General features: G+C 40.3%; 1 protein-coding gene across 1 annotated transcript in view; it reads right to left on the bottom strand.

The window, feature by feature from the left end:
• Positions 1-27,343, bottom strand: part of LOC124722701 (pickpocket protein 11-like) — a 173,354-nt gene that overhangs the window by 125,796 nt on the left and 20,215 nt on the right. Inside the window, exons 2-3 of the mRNA XM_047247839.1 lie at positions 14,656-14,909; positions 4,588-4,788 (exon numbers count right to left, since the gene is read on the bottom strand). Coding sequence (XP_047103795.1) covers positions 4,588-4,788; positions 14,656-14,906 — 452 coding nt within the window. The 5' untranslated portion in view covers positions 14,907-14,909. The remainder of the gene's footprint in view (positions 1-4,587; positions 4,789-14,655; positions 14,910-27,343) is intronic.

Below are 27,343 nucleotides of genomic sequence, written 5' to 3'. Positions count from 1 at the left end.
TAGGTTTCTTTAAATCCTATGTACTTTTTAAATGTTACAGAAAAATTAAATTACTGCAGTATATGATATGCATTTTGTACTCGAAATGTGTGCATATTTTGACAAATAACAGGAGAATTTCATCAAAATAAAAAAAACTTCAGTCAAAAATCGTGCTTTTTATATCAATGCATGACGCATTTGAAGTCTTGTGGCCCATCTTCAGGCGCAAGAACAGTCTACTTCATGTTTTGACTTTAAGTTACTGCTGGTCCTGTTGAGAGTACATGGGTACATTACAAAGTAGCACATTGTGACCAGAATTTTTTTAAAATTTTTTTGTCAAAATTGTAGTGACAGTTTGTCACTTTGTATTATATATGCATCTTCTTAACAAGACCACTGGTTACCTAATTCGAAAAATGATGTTGACTAATCGGGCAACCAAAGGCGAGCCCTCAGGGCTTGACATGCATCATGCATGTTTTGGAGGTTGTGTTTTTATTTCAAAAAAATAATACAGTCATAGAAGCAACACCGACAGTAATGGATAAAATTCAGACAGTTTTATTTTGACGCAAAGATTAAATCTTTGTTTCCAATCAGAGATTCGTAATTATATTTGCATATGTTTTGTGCTAGAAACCGATATGTTTTTCGACCAACAATTTTATTTTGGTGCAAAATGTAATATTTTCGAGATATTGAACTTTACTCTCCGTGTAGGACTTTAACAATCATTTTCTTTGAAAGTGTTGTGTTGTTTTTACATTTTATCTCTCCTGCATTATGTACTTATGTATTGCTAAAATATGCAGTTTAGGTAAAATAGAACATTAACTATCTCGTCAAATTGCACCATTTTTACAATAGTTTGTTGTGATGAAGTGTCAGCAAATGTAGGCTAATGTCAGTAGATAAACGTGATAAACATGAGCAAAAAATAAGAGACATATATTAGCCAGTCAGTAACACTGATTATATTGTTCTTGTACAGAACGTTATACATTATCTTATTCCCATCTAAATTGGTGCTTGGTGTGGTGGTGCATTAATTAAAAGCTTCTAAAACATCTGATGAAGAAATGTCAATCTTTGTTCCACCAGTAAGGTAGCCTGAAACAGAGTTTTGAGGAACTGTGAACTACCTTCTTAGCATGTTATAAACTAGCAGAGCACATGTGCTTTGTACAGTTATAGAACCATTTAAACATGGAAATACCATTTTGACACTTAATTTCAGACTTCACCGTTATGTTTTTGACGTCAGGTTAGATGTAGTACTAACATAGACATAAAGATTGTGTGTGTATTTGTGTGTGTGTGTGTGTGTGTGTGTGTGTGTGTGTGTGCACTTACAACTTTTTATAAATGTTCTGTAATATCGACATTATGCCGTGTTCCAGTTCAATGCAATAATCGAAATATGTTCACTGACAAATGGGAGTTATGGAGAACAAAGATGGGGATTGGATGTGTCATGTTAATGGCCAGTAAAATACTGGGATGTGATTGGCTGTTTCACTTTGGTAGTTGGTAAAGATGGTTGCGTGTGGGCCTGACTGCTGTCCCATCATCTGCTGGCGACGACAAGCAAAGGATCACAGCTTTGTTGCAAACCATTAGTTAGCAGCATAAAGTGACAGAAGATTTTATATTACATTTTAAAGTTTTCCAGAACAATAGTTCAAGTGAAAACTCATTTTTGCGAACTATGTACCCGTAAGTTCAAAATGGTTCAAATGGCTCTGAGCACTATGGGACTCCACATCTGAGGTCATCAGTCCCCTAGAATTTAAAACTACTTGAACCTAACTAACCTAAGGACACCACACACATCCATGCCCGAGGCAGTATTCGAACCTGCGACCGTAGCGGTCACGCGGTTCCAAATTGAAGCGCCTAGAACCACACGGCCACACCGGCTGGCTACCCGTAAGTCGTTAATAACACTGCATATATAGATGTTGTGCTTTAACTATTTACATAGCCATACGATGGCTGAATATTAACACATTAGTCCGATTACTTTATACGTTTGTTATGGTTACACTCCCCATAGCTGTTTTGGGGGCTGGACAAAAAACTATTGGCTACAGTAAGGATAGTGATTCTATAAGTGGACGTGTCGGTTGACCAACTAGAGCTTATCATCGTATAATCACGCTCCCCAAATTGACTTGGGGCTTGTAGTGACTTCTGTTTTCGTGATTTCTTGAACCTACTTAATACCATGCACATGGGCTAGATCACTGTAACTAAAGCACTCTGCACTTACCCAGTATTTAGTCACATATGGACATTTCACTGAACGCCCATTAAATTAACCAATTACTTTATCACTCATTCTGGGAAGCCAGTGCCATTTCCCTGTAACTGCGAGATGGTAATGACACTAACAGCGGCCAAGGTATTAATGGCACGATCTCTATTATTAAATGGTTTTAAAATAAAGTGTGTAGATGACGTGCAGAAGGGCTCGTACGCTGAGGCTGCACTCAATGGTCTGATTTTTAAAATTTTATTTCTTGACTTCTTAAATTTTATTTCTTAATTTTAATTTTATTTTATTTCGTTTTTTACTTGACGGTATGCAGTCTTTCACTTGCAAGCTACGCATACTGGCCTTTTCAATTTTTAAATACTGCTTAAGGTACCCAAAATGATGTATGATGATCTCACAACGAATAAATGGAAAATACTGCCCGCTGTATGAACGTAGCACACTGTGTTGTGCGAGAGGGCTTTTTAGTGGATATCATATCAATTGAATGTAATCTGTCATTAGATAGACTTTTCAAGCCAGCAAATATGTCAGATCATGATTCTTGAATTTGAAACAGTGTTTGGTAGGGGTGTACTTTAGTGCACCTGTAATTTGATTAGCATGTCCAGTTAGTAAATTATGTCAGGTCATTAAGTTTGTATCTGACTGGTGCCGTAATTCATAGGGGCGCTATATGAAGAAGATTGTTCATGCAGCATGCATGACCAGTGACGCAAAATTGTTTAGAATTATGTAAAATGTTTGAGTATCCGTATTTCAGTATTCGTCCTCCATCATTTACAGCAGGACTCACATGAAAGGATACGCACCATGAGTACAGGAGATTTCAATGTTGTCGCGCATGACGAGATGTCGCAATGATTATGTGCCACGAGACCCTGTTTTAGTAGGACTATGTAACTGTTCTATAGAAAATCTATTACATAAGCAAGCGATATGTAATGTTTTTTTAAATATTTTGTTTATGCATACTATTTAAGTATGTAGACTTTTGGAAGATAACCATCTGTGTGTATGACTCAAAACTTGTAATGGAGCAACAAATGTGATTTTTATTAGTTTTATTGTACTTTCTATTAAATGTGACTGGTTAACAAAGACGCTGCGATGCCCCCATTTTAAATCGATGCCCCCATTGATCTGAACATGAAATGTTTCTGTTATGTTCAAATATGTAACGTGTACACGCGGCACTAGTATTTGTATTTACGTGATACTTGTACATTGGTGTCATTCATTGTACTGATGTCAAGTTTAATGAAGGTTCTTAGGCCCATCCGCATTTAAAACGCGACACGCCCATTGGTTGCGGACTTGCTGTTGTACATGGGGCGACACTAGCGCTATCATAAGTTCCCTATTGCTGTTGGCTAAGTTGACTTCCACTTTTTGATTTTGAGGTGGTAAGAGGCACACGTGGACAGTGATATTCATTATGGCAACATTTATAAAGTATATGTTGCAACTTTGATGTTTATTATTAAGATACTGAAATACGAAAGTTCAAGCATTTTACATAATTCGAAACAAGTTTGCGTCACTGGTCATGCATGCTGCATGAACAATTTTTTCATATAGCGCCACTGTGAATTACAGCACCATTCAGATGCAGACTTCATGACCCGACATAATTTACAATTAATTTCTCTTACATTTGAACTATTTATTGTAATTCCACTTTTGCATTCACTGTTCACTGACAAATGTGTACCGTTTTTGTAGCCTTAGTTGGCTAGATTTGAAAATGAACCTGTAAGGTTTGAAACTAGCCGCCTAATATAAGTACTGCAACCGTTATCAGAATCGTCAATGAACGCTTTAAGAAATTTAATGAAGTTGCACGTTCCCTGTAAACAAAATGTTGAAACTGAAAAAATCTGTATGGATCAACGTGCAGCGAACTTTCATGATGTGTAAAGCTTGTAAATAATAATAACGATAGTAATAATAATAATAATAATAATTGCATAACTGTTAAGAATATAGGAGGACGCTGCTTATAGAACCTCAATTTTAGACCATTTTTTGTGGACAAGAAACTATCAAAACTGCTGTCTGTAGGATGGCACGGTATACTTATTTATTTATTTGAAGGAAAGAAGACAACACGACTACCTTATGAATTGATATACATAAAACTATACTTACGTTACTGAGCAACATAGCACAAACAAAATTTCGTTGAAATCGGTGTCACCTTTGTGCCAACCTGAGACGTATCACTCTGCTCTCGTATAACAGCTATGTAAAACAATATGTGTTCCCACTCATTAATAGACATTGCCACGTATAAAACTAGCATTTTTCAATGTTTTACGTACTTGGCTGAGAGTGCTTGCACCTTTCTATCATTGGGTGCCATTCGTGGGCAGAGTGTAGCTGTAGGAAATGATGTATTCCATTCTTGGTAGTCTCGCTCCATGGAAATGACTGTAGGGTTCTCCTGGTAGCGGTGCCAGGTGGAAGTGCTCAGCAGAACACAGCCGACGACACCGATACAGATAGCGATGAGCCAGAGTATGCTAACAGATCATTAATTTTAATCACTATTATTTCCTCCAGAAAACACAATATTAATATCAAATTTCAACGGCTAAAGCCAAAGCCAATAAATGTTATTAAATTATAGCATTTACAGTCATAACATAAAGTAATAACAGTAATATGAAACAGGATAAAAACTCCATATGGCTTACAGCCTCATGAATGGTTTTCTACTTGACTGTCAGTTGTCTTAACTGTAACCGTCACATTGTGGGTAACTGTGATGACAGTCTGCGGAAAGTACAGTGTAGTCTTCGTCATGTGACGATAGAAAAGAAAGACAGTGAAACATGCTTCCTGTGCATCGGTAATTAAATGTAATTTTTATTCCACTACAATAGTATGATGGATGGAAATTAATTTGATACTGCACTGGCCTTCCTCGTTACGTTTTACTGTAACTATTACATAAATGAAGCATATTTGCAATTTTTTGTCTAAACGTAGCAGTAACAATACTAAGCAGTTTCAGACTCGAAGACAAAATGTCTGTTTTGGTAGTATTGGCAATAACAGTGAACAAAACTACGAACAAGTTTTTCTATTTGCACACGTGCAGAGGATAAGTTTTAATATGGACACCCTCTTTTATTTTTGGTTTAAAGGTACTTTGTTTTGCTTTCACTAACAAATATAACATTTTTATTCAGTGACAGGAGGCAAAAAATGAATAACATTAGTTATTTCTATTAGAAAACGAAGTTTCACGAAAAGCTTGCACCACATCTCCCATACCTCTTTGGGAAGAAGTGCCCATATTTACACCTGTTACCGTTTTTACGCCTTCTCCTCCAGATATTCCATGACACCGCGCAGTATAAATTACAAGACAATGGGACTCTTGTTCAGGAGGGATTCAAATTTCTTCCGGCAACCGTGATTTAGACTTTCAATACAATCCCTAAAATACTTGAGTGGCATTTCAATATGGTTCCTTAATACGAGACTACGTTGAATTCTTTTCCTGTAATTGCGCAGTCAGAGTTGTGGTTGGACTCTTAATTGCCTGGATGATTCACTCTAATCTTCCTTTCTCCCTTCTTCCATCTACCATCTCGTCTTTTAGTGTGAATAGCACCTCAAAAACACGCCATCTACGGGCATCGAACCGATCGAAATGGGAGACGATTAAAGCATTGGACTCGTAGCTGGAAAGCAGGATTCAAATCCCGACAAGCCTCCATAACGTATTTTTCATAACTACCTTGTCCAGTCCGTGCAAGTACTGCATCTATAAATATCTCGGCGTTGACACGATGTTAAAATCTAAACTTCTTACCCTGTGAGCCATATCGACTCTTGTGTGTCCGTGACGGCGACGAAAACGTAGCTATATGTTTATCGCAGCAGTAAACGTCTAACGCAAAACACATCTGTGTGCTAAGGAATATAAAACAAAACTCTATATCACGTCATTTACAGACATTTGTATAAAATGTTATCTCACAGTCGGTATACTAAACTAGCAACATTAGTTGAAACTACCCAGCTGCTGTTAAAAAAGTAACAGATATCAGAAATAACAAATAGACTGCTTCTATATGTTAAGTTAGGATGGGCTTCATTTTATGTTATACAAATGTTTGTTGTGTATATTTAAACAAATAAGGCACCAAATTATAGACGCAAAGTGCAATAGAGACATAAGCGATAAAAACATTTGAATTAATGGTGTTCTGGAACTGCTTGCGGCCATAAACATTTAGCTAAACTCATTGTCTTTTAGTTGCCGATTAACAACCGCAATCAGTGTTTAAAGATATTTCCGTGAACATTGTTGTCCATGAGAGAAGCTCGATAAGTCAGCTGTTTTTTCAATGTATTGGTGTGCACCTACATCTCGGGAAGTTTACTGTTTAATGTCCCGTTGACAACGATGAAGTTTCGAATACGGTCTTCGAATACAATAACCTTGGTGGAAAGATATTTGGTGTCTGTATACAGGGTGAGTCACCTAACGTTACCGCTGGATATATTTCGTAAACCACATCAAATACTGACGAATCTATTCCACAGACCGAACGTGAGGAGAGGGGCTAGTGTAATTGGTTAATACAAACCATAAAAAAATGCACGGAAGTATGTTTTTTAACACAAACCTGCGTTTTTTTAAATGGAACCACGTTAGTTTTGTTAGCACATCTGAACATATAAACAAAAACGTAATCATTGCCGTGTGTTGCATTGTAAAATATTAATTACATCCGGAGATATTATAACCTAAAGTTGACGCTTGAGTACCACTCCTCCGCTGTTCGATCGTGTGTATCGGAGAGCACCGAATTACGTAGGGATCCAAAGGGAACGGTGATGGACCTTAGGTACAGAAGAGACTGGAACAGCACATTACGTCCACATGCTAACACCTTTTTATTGGTCTTTTTCACTGACGCACATGTACATTACCATGAGGGGTGAGGTACACGTACACACGTGGTTTCCGTTTTCAATTACGTTCGGTCTGTGGAATCGATTCGTCAGTATTTGATGTGGTTTACGAAATATATCCAGCGGTAATGTTAGGTGACTCACCCTGTATATATAGAAACCAGTCCACTACTTACGTGACGCGACATGGGAAAACAACTCTCACGATCATAATGGGAATGGAGTGCGACATAACCTGGCTCAAAAGTAGTAGTCGGCCAATTCAAAACGCAACATCCTCGACTATGATACAAGAACAAAATATAAACTTGTTACACTTTGAGTCATATCGATTCTTCTTTGTTTGTGAGCTAGATCTAGCTCTGTTTATCGCCGCGACCAGATACATAATATTATTAATTCAAATGTTTTATTGCTTACGTGGACACAGGACTACTCGTTCGGGACTTTCATCCGTCATATGGTGCCGTAACTGTTTAAAGGTGTTTTCACACCAGTGCAACTTTCTGCACGTACTAGGTGCATGTGGCTGTTCCACAAAGAGACAAATGACCCCTGCAACGTCGCGAAGTCAAGCAAGTCTCTCATTTTTGAGTGCACGGGTCTCTCTGCGCAAGTGCTTGAGTCTAAACATTTCAGTAGGGGAGATATACAGGCTGTAACAGGTATAATTGCAGATGTTTTTGTATGTAATACCTTAATATGTGTACGCACCTGTGTGTTGGTTTTTTTCACTACATCGAACAGTCTTCGCACAAATAAGTCACAAATAATGTTTTCTGCATGGTCGTAACTGCACCACTAAGTGGACTACATCAGCCAGTATAGACTACCCGATTTGCGTTCACGCATGAACACATCAACACCTGACCTACTGCCCAGGGGAGAATAAGCGTTAATAGCTTGCTCTTGCCACGCTATAATTATTAGTCTGCAATTGGCATAACAATTTATGTAATGTTGTTAAGTACAACGTCCTTGGTCACCAAAAGAATTATTGCATGTACATCGGTCACACACTTTATGCACACTTCGTGGACCTGTCCACAGCTCTGTATGTTTGCTGCTTTGTCATGCTACCTCTCTCTGTTAAACGATTCAGTTGAAGCATTACTTAGAAATAACGACTACAATTGTTAAACAGTAAACTCGTCGCCATCTTTATCTTTTCAACTACGCTCACACATGCATCATGCAAAAGTTATTAATTATCTCAATACTTGCAATTATTTCTACGAATTCGTCTTTGTCTCAAAATATACCGACCGCAGCGACATTTACTGTAACAGCGTGCGTGGTTCTCTCTAGATGGGAATGGAATGACGCATGTGCAAATGACGAGAAAGAGGGTTGCAGCTAAAGGCTGGCTTCTTCTTGAGTGTGAGACAGATACAGGCACACGGCGATGGGCCACAAGGCGTACAGGTGTAAATGCACATCCAGTCCAACACTAAACACATCGGATTGCTATGAATCATGCGTCCTTTCCACGTGTTGACAGTCTACTCTTTAAACACATTTTAAAAATGGTTCAAATGGCTCTGAGCACTATGGGACTTAACTTCTGAGGTCATCAGTCCCCTAGAAATTAGAACTACTTAAACCTAACTAACCTAAGGACATCACACACATCCATGCCCGAGGCAGGATTCGAACCTGCGACCGTAGCGGTCGCGCGGTTCCGGACTGTAGCGCCTAGAACCGCTCGGCCACTTCGGCCGGCTTATACGCATTTTAAAAAGTTATAAACAGCACCTGCTCGATAAGTACATATGTACATGTAACGATTAGATGCGTTTTTTGCGTATAATTACTGACTCTTATATGATGATACCTGTACTCCGATAATAATTCTCGATAAGTAGCATTATCGATGATAAGTAACTATAACATTGATTGCTATTAGAGGTGCAATTGCCTAACAACTACTTTAATAAGTCATAGTTGAAAAATATTGACACATATTATTGTCATCAGAAGGAAAAACTGGTAGAAGCCGATCTCGGGAGAAGAAAAGTTTCGGTCATGGAGAAGTGTAGGAGCATGCAAGGCAATACCGATCCTATGTCTTATCTTAGAAGGTAGGTCACGGGAAGACATTGATATGTTTATAACATTTGCAGATTTACAGAAAGCTTTTGGCAATGAGGACTCTACACTCTTTACAATTTTGTAGGTAGCAGTGATAAAATACAGGGAGCGAAAATTTATGTACAACTTGTACACAAACCAGACTACATTCATAAGAATCGAAGGATGTGAAAAGGAAGCAATAGTTGAAAAGAGAGTTATAAGATGAATATCAACAATTACAAGACAATAATAATGAAATACAGTCGAATTAAATCGGGGATGTTGAGGGATTTAGATTAGGTTATGAGACACAGAAAGTAGTCGAATGTAGTGGGACTAGGCTGTTTCTGGCGCAATTTTGTTAGTGCGGGTTGCCTACATCAATGGCAGGATTACACTCAGGGGACCTGTTGTTCTCCTTTGATAGACAGGTACTTAACCTATTGTTCTGCAAAGTGGTTTTCCATGTCACTGTACTTAACCTATTGTTCCCCACCACCCCCTCCCACTCCACTCCCCCTCAGAAAATGCACCGCCCCTCACTACTACTGGTACACTTTCAGGTCTGAATTAACCAACTGTTCTGTTAAGTGCTTTTCCATATAACCCCCATTTCCTTTTGATTGACCGGCACTTAACCTATTGTCCCACCACACCCTCCCCTCCACAAACCCCCTCCACCCCTTGCTGCTACAGGTACACTTTCAAGTCTGAGTTATTGGAATAGCCCCCCTCTCGCTTATCAATTTGATTGACTACTTAATTAATTTCATCAATTAATTAACCTCTCTGGTGGGAAAGTGCCATGTACCCCTGGTAGGAAGTTCAAATTCCATCAGGACAATGCAACCTCCATTAACAGAAGAAAATGGCAGGAAGATAGGTCACATTGACTACTTAATTAAATTGATCAATTAATTAACCTCTCTGGTGGGAAAGTGCCACATCCCCCTCCCACGTGGGAAATTCAAATTTTGTCAGAGTTTCGCGAGCGCCGCGCCCACCTGGACTTGTAATGAAATATTTAGTCTCCACCACGATTCTCTACTGACCGCCACGTGTCCTTACCAACTGATGTTGGTAGGCTACCATGTACTAAAGAGAACTAATGTGTACTAACGTCCATTAACATGCACTAACGTGTACTAACACACACGAACGTGCACTATCGTGTACTGACATGCGCAGTGCACAACCTCATCCAAGATGATGGCTGTGACGTCACTTTATGACACAAGTGACACACCCCCTGGCTGGAAGTTTGAATTGTGGCGGGGAGAAAAGGGCACCTCCACTAACCTAAGTCATCCGACTGCCACCTCTTCCTAGGAATTGGCTGGAAAAAGACTCAGTTGATCGATCATTTGGAGTGAATTCGATTGCTCTGTGTGGAATATTGTTTAAACAATTTAGACAATGTATGGAAAATACAGAAATGGTATACTGCTTATTTATAAAAAAATCAGTTTGTGGGGGTTGGATTTCTCTTTCTCGTCATTCTTGGCTGTTTGGGAGCATGTAGGTCTTGCAAGAAGCAGTTACATGGGGCAAACATGTTGCATAACCTAATGTTAGGCACTGTACTCTGGGTTTCTTAACCTAATGTTTGGGCCTTTGTCAGCACTTAACCTATTGTTCTGTTAAGTGGTTTTCCATGTCACCGCACAAACTGATTTTTTTAATAAATAAACAATATACCATTTCCACATGTTCCACACATTGTCTAAATTGTTTAAACAATGTTCCACGCAGATCAATCGAATTCCCTCCAAATGACCTATCAACTGAGTCTTTTTCCAGCCAATTCCTAGGAAGAGGTGATGGTCGGATGACTTAGGTTAGTGGAGGTGGCCTATTTTCCCGCCACAATTCAAACTTCCAGTCAGTGGGTGTGGCACTTGCATCATAAACTGACGTCACGACCGCCATCTTGGAAGAGGGTGTGCACTGTGCGTGTTAGTACACGATAGTGCACGTTTGTGCATGTTAGTATGCTTTAGTGCACGCTAGTGCACATTAGTACACGTTAGTACATGTCAGCCTGCCAACATGGGTTGGTAAGGGGATGTGGCGGTCAGTTAAGGATCGTGGTGGAGACTAAATATTTTATTCCAAGCCCAGGTGGGCGTGGCGCTCGCGAAATTCTGACAAAATTTGAATTTAACACCTGGGAAGGGGTGTGGCACTTTCCAACCAGAGAGGTTACTTAATTGATCAATTTAATTAAGTAGACAATGTGACCTATCTTCCCGCTGTTTTCTTAGGATAATAGTGGTTGCATTGTCCTGATGGAATTTGAACTTCCCACGGGGGGGGGGGGGGGTGGCACTTTGCCACCAGAGAGGTTAATTAATTGATGAAATTAATTAAGTAGTCAATCAAATTGATAAGAGTGAGAGGGGGGCCTATTTCAATAACTCAGACTTGAAAGTGTCCCTGTAGCAGTGACAGGTGGAGGGGGTTTGGGGAGAGGAGGGGGTGGTGGGACAATAGGTTAAGTGCCAGTCAATCAAAAGGAAATGTGGGTGACATGGAAAAGCACTTAACAGAATAATAGGTTAACTCAGACCTGAAAGTGCACCTGTAGCAACAAGAGGTGATGCATTTCCTGAGGGGGAAGGGAGTGGGAGGGTATAGGGGGGAACAATAGGTTAAGTGCATCGACATGGAAAATCACTTAGCAGAACAATAGGTTAATTACCTGTCTATCAAAGCAGAACAACAGGTCTGCCCCTGAGTGCATACCTGCCCCTCATGTAGGCAACCCACACTAACAAAATGCGCCAGAAATGGCCTAGTCCCTCTACTGTAGATGTGCTATGCTATTTGGGTAGGAAACTAAATGGTGACGGTCGAAGAGAAGAGAACATAAAACGCAGATTGGTAATGGCAAGAAAAGTGTTTCTGAGAAAGAGAAAATTCTCAGCAATGAATAAAAATTCAAGTTTTAAAAAGCCCTCTATGAAGTTATTTGTCTCAGTGTAGCCATATATGGAAGTGAAACACCCACTGTAAATGGTACAAACAAGAAGAGAAAAACAGCATTTGAAATATGGAGATGTAGAAGCACGCTGAGAGTTAGAAATAAAGAAATATTGAATCAAATTGGAAAGAAAAGAAATTTGTGGCACAACTTCATGTAAAGGTAGGCTGATAAAACACAAATTGAGACATTAACGAAAGTTAGATTTGGAATGCAGTTTTTTTTTAAGGGTGGAAAGATAAAAGTTCTAGAGGGGACCAAGGCTTCACACTACAGCAAGCAAGTTCCGGTGGATGTAGGCTGCAGTAGCTAAGCAGGGATCAAGAGGCTTCCACATAGTAGTCTAAAGTGCAGAGCCGCATCAAATCAGTCTTCAGATTGAAGGGCACGACAACATTCCCCCCAAATTGCGTAAAAATGTAATCACATGTCAGTTCTAGTGTAATATATTTGTCCAATGAATACCCATTTATCATCTGCATTTCTTCTTGGTGTAACAATTTTAACGGCCAGTAGTGTATTCCATGCTGTACATCAGTTCTACATAGGTTGGATAAAAAGCAGTGTCTACAGGCCTATAATTCATATTAGACGTTACTAAAGATGTTCACTGTATTACATGCCCTCAATGTGATCACCTCACATGTCGACCTCCTTTCCTCAGAGATGGAAGGCGTTGTACAACGTCAGTGCATCCATTTCCGTCGATGTCTTGCAAGGACCCCCCTATGGCATGGACGATGTTCTCTCTTGTGTCGTAGCGCGTGCCACAAAGAGCTTCCTTCATTTTGGAGAACAGTTGCTAATCGCATGGGATGAGTAGGGTGGATGTTGCAGTATCTCCCACCCCCACGTACTCAGCAGCTTCTGCATAGTGTTCACCATGTGGTATCGTGCATTGTCATGCAGTATGACAGGATTCAGTGCCAGACAAAAACATTGCTGTCTGCAACGATCACGTGACACTTCAGTCTTGATACATGCACGTTCTCCTTGTTTCCTAAACATACTGTTGGAAGCTCGAAATGACCTTCTACACTTTCATGAAGGACGCACAGCAGTTGTCTCAAACACTGCCGTCGCCACTCACTACGCTACTTCAGCTAGCTTTGTGCTACCAGATACAAACAGCCAGTATGAGAGGTGACGCACATATTTCAAGTTAACGGCGGTGTTGCCACTACTTTTTATCCAACCAGTGTACCCTGGACAGTAAGAGTTAACCGTTCCTGTCGGTATGTCACCCTATTTGTTTGTTCGGGATCCGGATAGTAAACTTACACCTGCACATAAAGCTATGTTTTTAGATTCTTTTCAATGTGACGATGCCTGTGACCTTATTCTCAGATCGCCTTTTCGTAAATCGTCGGTGTTGGATGGACTATCACAGGAGTTTCATGGGTATTTTTAGCATTCGTTGGTTACTAGTTTTACATTCTTTTTGAACAAATTGTTGAGAGGGGGTTTGTGTCCGACTAGTTTAAAGTTGGTAAAATTGTGTTAATTTCCAAAAGTTCTCGTCAGGCAGCAGCTGATAAATTTAGCCTGATTATCTTATTAAATTTCGTCTATAAGACTGTGCCGAGGGCGATGAATAGCTGGCAACTTACTCGTCATGTGTTGAACTTTGTATTTCAGTGTCAAGCTATCGACTGAGTTAGCCAGCCCTAGTCATTGCCGCTTTTCAGATATATTGTTATTCCATTTCGTGATGCTGTTGGTCTTGTTAAAATAGTAGCAAGAAGTGACTGACTAGGGAGAAAGACCACTTTTTATCATTTTTTTCAGTGTACAGATGGCGGATGAGGCGTTGGATTGCCAAATCGCTGGTCCGTTTTCGATTCTCGGTCGTGGCTTTGCTTTCATTCAATTTTTTTCGGTGTATCTAGTGGTATTCTGGTAATCTGAATACTTTTGTGTGCCCTTTTTGGAGTAAGGTATCGGGGGAAAAGGGGGGGGGGTGGGTGACTGATGCGTACCTGGAAACCGAGAGAGCGTGGGATCGCATCTCGGTCGGACTTTGGATTTTTCAGTCTTCGTGTTAACCTCGCCTTTGTCTGTCTACGATATGCGCGAAAAAAAGAAAAATAAACGGTTAAGGTGACCGTTCCTGTAAAGCGGAAAATCCGGGTTTGAGTTCCGATCCGTCACAAATTTTTACTTGTCACTATTGAATTCATATCAGCGTCCAGTTGCGGTCGACGCCAGCATTTATTTCATTTCATCATACATATATACAGCTGCTGGATCTTTGTTCCTTTGCACACGTCAGAAATAACAGAACCACACACATATCAAATCCGTAATGTTGCTTCAGTGGTTCGCAACATTTAATTGTTTAACTATAAGTGTGCAGTATGATATTACTCCCAAGAAATAAAAGTCAAGGTATGTAACTCACTATTCAGCTGGTGTCCTCTTCCTGCTGGTCAAGTGGTTGAAACCATGTATTGAAGAAGTCTCCATAAATAAGAAAAAATAATCCAAAACTGGTTTCATCGGTAATAATACTGCAGGGTATTTGATCTTTTGATCAACTTCGCTCGCCGTACTTGCTGTGTTCAACTCAGAAAATATTTTCTTTTTACTGTGGAATTTATCGTACGGAGTCATGCCAGACTTTGCATGTTCTGCGAATTCAAGCTCGTACATTTCCTGAAAAAGAATTGCAATTCGTCATCAGTTAATTATACAGGGTTATTACAAATGATTGAAGCAATTTCACAGCTCTACAATAACTTTATTATTTGAGATATTTTCACAATGCTTTGCACACACATACAAAAACTCAAAAAGTTTTTTTAGGCATTCACAAATGTTCGATATGTGCCCCTTTAGTCATTCGGCAGACATCAAGCCTATAATCAAGTTCCTCCCACACTCGGCACAGCATGTCCCCATCAATGAGTTCGGAAGCATCGTTGATGCGAGCTCGCAGTTCTGGCACGTTTCTTGGTAGAGGAGGTTTAAACACTGAATCTTCCACATAACCCCACAGAAAGAAATCGCATGGGGTTAAGTCGGGAGAGAGTGGAGGCCATGACATGAATTGTTGATCATGATCCCCACCACGACCGATCCATCGGTTTTCCAATCTCCTGTTTAAGAAATGCTTCTGCTTTAGCCTTTTCCGTAAGATTTTCCAAACCGTCGGCTGTGGTACGTTTAGCTCCCTGCTTGCTTTAGTCGTCGACTTCCGCAGCTACGCGTGAAACTAGCCCGCACGCGTTCAACCGTTTCTTCGCTCACTGCAGGCCGACCCGTTGATTTCCCCTTACAGAGGCATCAAGAAGCTTTAAACTGCGCATACCATCGCCGAATGGAGTTAGCAGTTGGTGGATCTTTGTTGAACTTCGTCCTGAAGTGTCGTTGCACTGTTATGACTAACTGATGTGAGTGCATTTCAAGCACGACATACGCTTTCTCGGCTCCTGTCGCCATTTTGTCTCACTGCGCTCTCGAGCGCTCTGGCGGCAGAAACCTGAAGTGCGGCTTCAGCCGAACAAAACTTTATGAGTTTTTCTACGTATCTGTAGTGTGTCGTGACCATATGTCAATGAATGGAGCTACAGTGAATTTACGAAATCGCTCCAATCATTTGTAATAGCCCTGTATATCTGTCAATTAAGTATCCTCCAAGAACAGTATTACAATGAGGTGCCAAAAATCATGGGATAGCGAAATGCCCATAGACAGTTGGCGGTTGTATCGCGTACACAAAGTACAAAAGGCAGTGCAATGGCGGAACTGTAATTTGCGCTCACGTGATTCATGTGAAAAGGTTTCCGACGTGGTTATGGCCGCATGACGCGTATTAACTGACTTTGAATACAGAATGTTAATTGGAACTAGATGCGTGGGACATTCCATTTCGGAAATCGGTAGGGAATTCAGTATTCCGACATCCACAATGTTAAGAGTGTGCCGAGAATACCAAATTTCAGGCATTATCTCTCCCCACGGACAACGCAGTCACCGACTGTCTTCCCTTAACCACCGAGAGCAGCGTCGTTTCCGTAGAGCTGTCAGTTAACAGCAGAAATCAGTGTGGGACGTACGACGAACGACATCAGGACGAAATCTGGTGTTAATGGGTTATGGCAGCAGACAGCACAATATCGCCTGCAGCACCCCTTCTGGGCTCGTGACCATATCGGTTGGACCCTAGACGACTGGAAAACTGTGGCCTGGTCAGCTGAGTCCCTAATAGTATGGTTAGAATGTGGCGCAGAACCTTCGAAGCACATTGCGCAAGCTGGTGAGGCTCTATAATGGAGTGGGCCAACTGGATCGCGTGTCTGTTCGGTTACTTGGGGACCATCTGCCGCAATTCATGGACTTCATGTTCCCAAACAATGATGAAATTTTAATGGATGACAATGCGCCATGTCAACTGGCCACAATTGTTCACGATGGGTTTGGAGAACATTTTGGACAATTTGAGCGAATTATTTGGTAGCTGCAGTTCGATCGAAGTGAATACAATCAAATATTTATGGGACATAATCGAGAGATCAGTTCGTGCACAAAATCCTGCACCGGCAACATTTCCGCAATTATGGACGGCTGTAGAGGCAGCATGACCCAATATTTCTGCAGGGGACTTCCAACAACTTGTTGAGTCCTTGCCACGTCTAGTTGCTGCACTACGTTGGGCAAAAGTACGATCGACACGATATTGGAAGGTATCCCGTGACTTTTGTCACCCCCAGTTTACGAGACGACATACATTTCAAAAAAAATTAATGAACAAAATGATTTTACGATGTTAAGGACAAGACAACCATTAATGTTGCAGTCCATGAAACAGCTATTCAACGAGAATCGTGCCCTAATTTTTAATTCAGTAGTTTTTAATTAGTAAAATACAGTACTTTAGCTTAATTTACAATTGTGTATTTCATAACTGTTTCCAATGGGTATTTTTGGCCAAACTCCATCTGTAGCGCAATTGATTGGTTCATAGGTTTTTTGGTTCAGATGGTTCAAATAGCTCTGAGCACTATGGGACTTAACTTCTGAGGTCATCTGTCCCCTAGAATTTATAACTACTTAAACCTAAATAACCTAAGGCCATCATACACATCCATGCCCGAGGCAGGATTCGAACCTGCGATCGTAGCAGTCGCGCGGTTCAGGTCTGAAGCGCCTAGAACCGCTCGGCCACCGCGGCCAACCATAGGTTTTTTTAGTTAAACAAATATTTCCAATTGACATTCCTCTAGTATATCAATTAAATTTTATGATAACTACAAAATGCATTCATTTATAACATAGGTGTTATGAAACCGAATTAAAGTCATCATACGTCCGTTTGTAAAGCTAGAAAATACGCAAGATAAACGTTTCAACAAAAAAAAGGATGACAATGTGGCATGAACAAACGAGCAGCTTAGTTCCAACAGAAAATTTCTTGGTACTGTTGGTGTCCCAGTAGTCTTGTGAATCGCAGGTGGTTAGTTTGGGTTGATAGCATTAATATGTCCGCAGTGAATCTTTCTGTCTGCATCTGAGTTTGCGCTGTTTTGAAACTTCCTGACAGTTTAGAACTGTGTGCCTGACTCACATTTAAACGCGAAGTCGTATCTTTCGTGGATGACGTTATTGCTGCCTAAGCTATGCAGACACGACTTACCACCAGCTTACACAGTTTCAGTACTACCAAGTACTTAGCTTTTACTTGCCGAACATCACAGAAGCTCTCCTGAATATCTTGCGAGACTAGCACCCAGGAAGAAATGGCTCAGCCACAGCCTAGAGGTATTTTGCAGAACTGATCTGTCACTCTATAGCAAGGTCTAGTTTTTGAAAATTTCTAAAAAATTCAAGCTGTATGCCGGTCCAGAACTCAAGGCCAGAACTTCGTTTTTGACGAGCAACCCCCTTACTGACTGAGTTATCCATGCACAACTGATGATTTGCCCTCACAGTTTCAATTTCCAAACGTCCAGATTTAATCCTTCAGTTAGCTTCAAAAGCACATGTGTTCACTTAGTCACTCTTTTGAACCTTACATACATATTATAAGGAACATTAATATTAGGATTCCAGGAATAATGGTTCAAATGGCTCTGAGCACTACGGGACTTAACTTCTAAGGTCATCAGTCCCCTAGAACTTAGAACTACTTAAACCTAACTAACCTAAGGACATCATACACATCCATGCCCGGGGCGAGATTCGAACCTGCGACCGTAGCGGTCGCGTGGTTCCAGGCTGTAGCGCCTAGAACCGCTCGGCCATCCCGGCCGGCCGATCCCAGGAATATATCATACATATGCCGAAGGATATTCTTTTGCGCTATACGGGGTGGTTTAGTTAAACTGTACACCTAAAATGTTTCTGGAACCGTTTATGAAAGGTACGAGCAAGAAGAGGACTCTGCTCTTGCATGCGTGCGTAACTCTCTTGTCTGGCTGCACAAGGTGGAAGAGGGGACAACTGAAAATGTGCCATGTATCAATAGCAAAGCACTTATACTACACACGACTTGGTTTCATATTATATGTTTCTCAACAGCATAGATCACAAAAAAATTTCAGTATTACTTTATTATTTTAGGCGCGCTGAAGACAACATAGTTTTAATCGGGTACAAACTGGCGGTATACGGACACACGAGACAATCTCATAGATTTTCGCACTCAGGTTGCCACGTAATCATGATTTATTTAGTTTCATAATCGAAAAAGTTCGGTGGCAGGAGGAACAAGACTTTTGGTCAGGTGAATACAGGGTTATAAATACAAAATCAAATAGGGGTAATGAAAGATTAGGTTTAATAGTGAATGAAAAAATAGGAGTGCGGGTAAGCTACTACAAACAGCATAGTGAACGCATTATTGTGGCCAAGATACACACGAAGCCCACGCCTACTACAGTAGTACAGGTTTATATGCCAACTAGCTCCGCAGATGATGAAGAAATTGATAAAATGTATGATGAGATAAAAGAAATTATTCAGGTAGTGAAGGGAGACGAAAATTTAATAGTCATTTGTGACTGCAATTCGAGAGTAGGAAAAGGGAGAGAAGGAAACATAGTAGATGAATACGGACTGGGGGTAAGAAATGAAAGAGGAAGCCGTCTGGTGGAATTTTGCAAAGAAGCTAACACTTGGTTGAAGAATCATAAAAGAAGGTTGTATATATGGATGAATCCTGGGGATACTAGAAGGTATCAGATAGATTATATAATGGTAAGACAGAGATTTAGAAACCAGATTTTACATTGTAAGACATTTCCAGGGGCAAATGTAGACTCTGACCACAATCTATTGGTTATGAACTGTAGATTAAAACTGAAGAAACTGCAGAAAGGTGGGAATTTAAGGAGATGCGACCTGGATAAACTGACTAAACCAGAGCTTGTACAGAGTTTCAGGGAGAGTATAAGGGAACAATTGACACGAAGGGGGGAAAGAAATACAGTAGAAGAAGAGTGGGTAGCTCTGAGGGATGAAGTAGTGAAGGCAGCAGAGGATCAAGTAGGTAAAAAGACGAGGGCTAGTAGAAATCCTTAGGTAACAGAAGAAATATTGAATTTAATTGATGAAAGGAGAAAATATAAAAATCCAGTACATGAAGCAGGCAGAAAGGAATACAAACGTCTCAAAAATGAGATCGACAGGAAGTGCAAAATGGCTAAGCAGGGTTGGCTAGAGGACAAATGTAAGGATGTAGAGGCTTCTCTCACTAGGGGTAAGATAGATACTGCCTACAGGAAAAGTAAAGAGACCTTTGGAGAAAAGAGAACCACTTGTATGATTATCAAGAGCTCACGTGGAAACCCAGTTATAAGCAAAGAAGGGAAAGCAGAAAGGTGGAAGGAGTATATAGAGGGTCTATACAAGGGCGATGCACTTGAGGACAATATAATGGAAATAGAACAGAACGTAGATGAAGATGAAATGGGAGATAGGATTCTGCGTGAAGATTTTGACAGAGCACTGAAAGACCTAAGCCGAAACAAGGCGCCGGGAGTAGACAACATTCCATTAGAACTACTGATAACCTTGGGAGAGCCAGCCTTGACAAAACTCTACCATCTGGTGAGCAAGATGTATGAGACAGGCGAAATACCCTCAGACTTCAAGAAGAATATAATAATTGCAATCCCAAAGAACGCAGACGTTGACAGATGTGAAAATTACCGAACTATTAGTTTAATAAGTCACAGCTGCAAAATACTAACGCGAATTCTTTACAGACGAATGGAAAAACTGGTAGAAGCCGACCTCGGGGAAGATCAGTTTGGATTCCGTAGAAATATTTGAACACGTGAGGCAATACTGACCTTACGACTTATCTTAGAAGAAAGATTAAGGAAAGGCAAACCTACGTTTCTAGCTTTTGACAATGTTGACTGGAATACACTTTTTGAAATTCTAAAGGTGGCAGGGGTAAAATACAGGGAGCGAAAGGCTATTTACAATTTGTACAGAAACCAGATGGCAGTTATAAGAGTCGAGGGGTATGAAAGGGGAAGCGGTGGTTGCGAAGGGAGTGAGACAGGGTTGTAGCCTCTCTCCGATGCTATTCAATCTGTATATTGAGTAAGCAGTAAAGCAAGCAAAAGAAAAACTCGGAGTAGGTATTAAAATCCATGGAGAAGAAATAAAAACTTTGAGGTTCGCCGACGACATTGTAATACTGTCAGAGACACCAAAGAACTTGGATGAGCAGTTGAACGGAATGGACAGTGTCTTGAAAGGAGGGTATAAGATGAACATCAACAAAAGCAAAACGAGGATCATGGAATCTAGTCGAATTAAGTCGGGTGATGGTGAGGGAATTAAATTAGGAAATGAGACACTTAAAATAGTAAAGGAGTTTTGCTATTCGGGGAGGAAAATAACTGATGATGGTCGAAGTAGAGAGGAAATAAAATATAGTCTGGCAATGGCAAGGAAGCGTTTCTGAAGAAGAGAAATTTGTTAACATCGAGTATAGATTTAAGTGTCAGGAAGTAGTTTCTGAAAGTATTTGTATGGAGTGTAGCCATGTACGGAAGTGAAACATGGACGGTAAATAGTTTGGACAAGAAGAGAATAGAAGCTTTCAAAATGTGGTGCTACAGAAGAATGCTGTAGATTACGTGGGTAGATCACATAACTAAATAGGAGGTATTGAATAAAATTGGGGAGAAGAGGAGTTTGTGGCACGACTTGACAAGAAGAAGGGACTGGTTGGTAGGACATGTTCTGAGGCATCAAAGGATCACAAATTTAGCATTGCAGGGCAGCATGGAGGGTAAAAATCGTATAGGGAGACCAAGACATGAATACACTAAGCAGATTCAGAAGGATGTAGGTTGCAGTAAGTACAGCGAGATGAAGAAGCTTGCACAGGATAGAGTAGCCTGGAGAACTGCATCAAACCAGTCTCAGGACTGAAGACCACAACAACAACAACATCAAAAATCGAAAACAACCTTTTACACACATATGTTTGATCGAAATATTTTATCACGTTTGCAACTTCATTATGCAGACGTTGAAACTCTTTCCAAGAGAAACAACGTAGATTTCTTGGAAAGTCTTAACGTAAAAGAATTTGTCTTTTAAACAGCAACCACATTGCAGATCAGTCAATTTCATCTGAAAAGGAACAGGGGCTGTTTCAATTGAAATGGCAAACGGCCTCGAAAATGGATATACGTTTTCTTGTCAAAATTTGTCCTGCCACAATGTGATTTTGTTTTTAAACACATCCCCATCAAATCAGAAATAAGTTGTGCTTCACCGTGCAGTGTCTTACTGTGGATAGTGTGCAGTGAAGCCCACATAAAATGCGAGGTCTGCTATCCATTCCGGATGTTTTAATTTTCGTTCCTGCAGTCCTTTCTCCTTCATAAACTCTTAAATAGTGGGTTTTACCTCGAAAAATCATTCGAGACCCGACCCTCGATTTCACCAATGTGATTAGCAGTAATATATATAGTCTCCATATTCTTCGTTCAGCTCCATCGAAAATAGTTGCAACTGACAGTATAATAATGCGTGCGACTTCAGAGAATATATTATTCGTTCTATCGATTTTGTCACGTGTTCCTGCCTGTAAATTTAGCACAAAGTGTTTCTTGATGCACAGTACAATGACTGCCGTCTATCGATCACTTTAATTTTTTGCTCTTTCAATCACTTTAACTGAATCTTTAAATTCTTTCTGAATGTAATGTCGTTCCACAGTGAGTTTACGGTTCCTGTAGATTATGCGACTGCATAATAGATACTGGGAATTATCATCATTCTCTTCTAACATTCCAATTCATTTTTAAAGGCTTGTGACGCTAGATCTCTAGACTGCCGCTTTTTGTGCGAACAGGCACTGGATCTGTCAAATTCCTGTATACCACAAACAAATAGCGTAGGGCAAACGGCAACGACACCATGATTCTGCCAATTGAGGAATGTCACATTGGCCGAAAATTGCCGAAATGCTAAATAAAATGTCAAGCTATACCGAGTAGATCCGAGAATGACCAAGCAAACACGAGACAGGCCGAGCTTCGGCCCACACACGTGCACACATCGTGCTCACGTCCGGTTTTGACCCCCTGCCAGACCCTGGTTTAAGATATCGTAATTCTGATTAAAGAAAGGCAAACCTACGTTTCTAGAATTTGTAGACTTAGAGAAAGCTTTTGAAAATGTTGACTGGAATACTCGCTTTCAAATTTTGAAGGTGGCAGGGGTAAAATACAGGGAGCGAAAGGCTATTAACAATTTGTACAGAAACCAGATGGCAGTTATAAAGAGTCGAGGGACATGAAAGGGAAGCAGTGGTTGGGAAGGGAGTGAGACGGAGTTGTAGCCTCTCCCCGATGTTATATAATCTGTATATTGAGCAAGCAGTAAAGGAAGCAAAAGAAAGTAGATATTAAAATCCATGGAGCTAAAATAAAAACTTTGAGGTTCGCCGATGTCATTCTAATTCTGTCAGAGACAACAAAGGACTTGGAAGAGCAGTTGAACGGAATGGAAAGTGTCTTTAAAGGAGGATATAAGACGAACATCAACAAAAGCAAAATTAGGATAATGGCATGTAGTCGGATTAAATCGGGTGATGCTGAGAGTATTAGATTAGGAAATGAGACGCTTAAAGTAGTAAATGAGTTTTGCTATTTGGGGAGCAAGATAATTGATAATGGTCGAAGTAGAGAGGATATGAAATGTAGACTGGCAATGGTAAGGAAACCGTTTCTGAAGAAGAGAAATTTGTTAACATCGAGTATAGATTTAAATGTCAGAAAGTCGTTTCTGAAAGTATTTTTATGGAGTGTAGCCATGTATGGAAGTGAAACATGGACGATAAATAGTTTGGGCAAGAAGAGAATAAAAGCTTTCCAAATGAGGTGCTACAGAAGAATGCTGAAGATTAGATGGATAGACTACATAACTAATGAGAAGGTATTGAATAGAATAGGGGAGAAGAGGAGTTTGTGGCACAACTTGACTAGAAGAAGGGACCAGTTGGTAGGACGTGTTCTGAAGCATCAAGGAATCACCAATTTAGTATTGGAGGGCAGCGTGGAGGGTAAAAATCGTAGAGTGAGACGAAGAGATGAATACAGTAAGCAGATTCAGAAGGATGAAGGATGAAGAAGCTTGCACAGGATAGAGTAGCATGGAGAGCTGCATCAAACCAGTCTCAGGACTGAAGACCACAACAACAATTCTGTTTTCACCCAGGTGCACTGTGAGAAAGTCCTCACAAAAAGACGTAAACTCTCTTTACATGGCTACATTAATTAGCAGTATGCCGGTATCTGCATCGCTTTTTCAAATGGTAATCTAATCATTTCTACTGCCAGAACCGTAGTTCTAAAACAGACAGATTCATCAGCGTTTCATTCTTTTAAATCCAGTAACTACATTCGGAGTAACTGCAGTATTACAATTTGAGACTTGTGTGTTTTGAACATGAAACCAGTTACGGTCTTATGTGGAAGATAGTGATTCCATACCCAAATAAGAAAATGCGTCACGTCGGATAAGAAGCAAACGACGTGTTGCACCATCATGATACAGGTATAAAGGGAGCACTGCGGAAAAGCAGCTTTCGTTCTATCTGTGTCGTTCACTTGCTTCGAGCGCTTTTTAGTCTGAAAAAACAAATGTCTTTCGCATACAAGGGAAACTAGATATATTACTTCAATACGGAGACTGAAGAAGGAGGGTGAAGAGGACAGTTGAGTTGTGTGTACAAAAGTATCCGAACATAGTGTTCGAAAAGAATGAAAATTCAGCGAATGTGCTAAAATTGTTATTGAAAGACACTGGAATACTACACAGAGGGAAAGGAGTAAGCCTGCAAAGAGCAGAGCGAAGGAAATAGATGTTCTAGCAGTTGTTGCTCTTAATCCACATATGTGAGGCTTCAGAGAAATTGGAGTGCCTCAGAAATACGTAATCATAACGGTCTTCGCATTTTGTACGCAAACAGTTTCCATCCGTATGACGTGTTACTTCACCAGCAGATTAACCAGTGGGATAGCAGAAGACGTATCAAATTCTGTCGCTCGGTTTTGATACGTCATCACGACGTCTTCAAAAAATTCTGTCTACCGATGAAGTTCCTGTCAGAAATCATGGGATTATAAGTGTAAGAGATATCCGTTACTGAGCTGCTGATAATCCGCAATGGCTTGGGCAGGCTGAACAAAGCAGTGAAGTATGAGAGTTTGGTGCGAGATTAATGGAGACTATTTGAGTAGTCCTTATTTCATTGAGGGACCTTAATGAAGAAAAGATACCCAAAATTTCTTACCGAACTGCTACTGGCACTCTTAGAGAATGTACCACTTGAAATACGAGTATGTGTATGTATGAGATACCAGCGAAAAGAGTGCCCAGCTCACCACTCGCTTGGGTCTAGGAAAGTGCTCAACTACGACTTTCCTGCTCGCTGGATAGGACGTCAGGAGTAGAATGGATATACAGTTTCTGGACTGCTTTGCACTTAAATGCGGTTCTGAAGTATTCGATACCAGTGACATCACAATCCAAGATGGCGTCCACTTCTCCTTGAGGAAGGCAACTGCGCGCAAGTGCAAAAGTGCAGGTTGCCTACATGCTGAAGCAGGTTCAATGACATTTCGATGATGTCACAAGCCACACTCATTTTTTAGGGTTCTGTAGCTCAATTGATAGAAACGTAAGAGGTGTCAAGTTGAAACTTCCGTGAAGTACTAAAGTTTACGATCTCTTGGCAGTGTAAAAATTTTAAACTTCTAAGTCAATGCAATCAAAAGACATTGACATTTATGTCACTTGTTTCGATACTTGCAGACACATTCGTCAGAACTATCCATATACATAATCAAGTTTGTACAGAACCCTCAGAGCGCAAGTGCTGCTCACACTTGTCCAGTTTTTTAATTATGTCATTAAGAAAAGACTGTGCACAATTCGAAAAAGTGGCAGGAAATTTAAGTATTAAAGATGGCAGTGGGTGGCAAATTTAAAAACAAACACACACACACACACACACACACACACACACACACACACAGAGAGAGAGAGAGAGAGAGAGAGAGAGAGAGAGAGAGAGAGAGAGGGGGGGGGGGAGAGAGAGAGAGAGAGAGAAACGCTTATGGAAATACTGTAGCCTCATCAGTAAATTTCGTTGCTTTTATGCTTTACTCGTTTTCATACTTAAGTACTGTATTGTCTTAACACTAAATTTCAACTCTCTATCGCCGGCCGCGGTGGTCTCGCGGTTCTAGGCGCGCAGTCCGGAACCGTGCGACTGCTACGGTCGCAGGTTCGAATCCTGCCTCGGGCATGGATGTTTGTGATGTCCTTAGGTTAGTTAGGTTTAAGTAGTTCTAAGTTCTAGGGGACTAATGACCACAGCAGTTGAGTCCCATAGTGCTCAGAGCCATTTGAACCATTTCAACTCTCTATCTCCATCTATCTATGTATCTACCTATCTATCTGTTATCATACTTAAATAATATTTACGTGAAATACTGTCCTGCCTCATAATCAATATAATACAAAGAAAATGGGAAAGAGAGACTCAAACAAAAAATTGTCTCGATAAAAAACTTATTATAAAAAAATTGCATCCCAAAGAAAGTCATACACACTTGAATGACTATGAATACTTACACACAACAAGGAATTGAAAGTGTAAAAATTTTCGCGTTAAAAAGTACTCTAATATCCTTACAAACCATTTGTTATACTGAAACACATTCACTTTTTGTGCTATCATAAACTGTGGAAACAAATAAATTTATTACACATTTCAATCCATCTTCACTACTTTTTCGAATATCATCTATTGTAAACAGTATGTTGTTACGCTTTGAGTAAATGTTTGAGATATCTGTAACAGCTAACCAAGTTTTGACAGTTGCATCTGCCTTAGTAAAATCGAAATGATACTGAATTATACATTAAGGAAAAAACGTATACAATATGCATAATATATCCTTAATATAACAATCAACCAATTTTTTTATATCGAAAGGGAGTCCCTGCAATGTAATAAACACATCCATACTTATCATAAACTCCAAAGGCAAAAATGTGTTCGGAATCTGTAAAGCACTCTTTCTGAAGCTCCTGTATTATTTTCACATTCACTGCTGAAAAAGCATTTCGATCTGAACCAAATCCAATGACTTTCTATGTGAGAACCAAACACTCTAGTGAATTAAATACAAACTTAAAACAATCTTTCCTTAAGGGGCGAATATTTTGTCTCTTACATTTCAGCTGTGTGTTACCTTATGAACAGCAATTGTGATTTTTATATACGCACAGTTTTACACTAGGCGCAGACGTTAGTTCATATCACTCCTTTTGAAATCGACTGTCTCCATGTTGTTCAGTCTTCCATAATACATCATACACATGGTCCCATTGTTGAGAACAGACAGACCAGTACTGCCATTCCAGATATGGTGTTAACACGTATTGTACTCAAGATGGGGTGTCGCTCGCCGCCGGCCGCGGTGGTCGAGCGGTTCTAGGCGCTTCAGTCCGGAGCCGCGCGAGTGCTACGGTCGCAGGTTCGAATCCTGCCTCGGGCATGGATGTGTGTGATGTTCTTAGGTTAGTTAGGTTTAAGTAGTTCT

This window comes from Schistocerca piceifrons, chromosome X (genome assembly GCF_021461385.2).
Source record: "Schistocerca piceifrons isolate TAMUIC-IGC-003096 chromosome X, iqSchPice1.1, whole genome shotgun sequence".
In the NCBI taxonomy this organism is placed as follows: domain Eukaryota; kingdom Metazoa; phylum Arthropoda; class Insecta; order Orthoptera; family Acrididae; genus Schistocerca; species Schistocerca piceifrons.
Note: the sequence above shows the minus strand (reverse complement) of the source record. Positions and strands in the feature narration are given on the sequence as shown.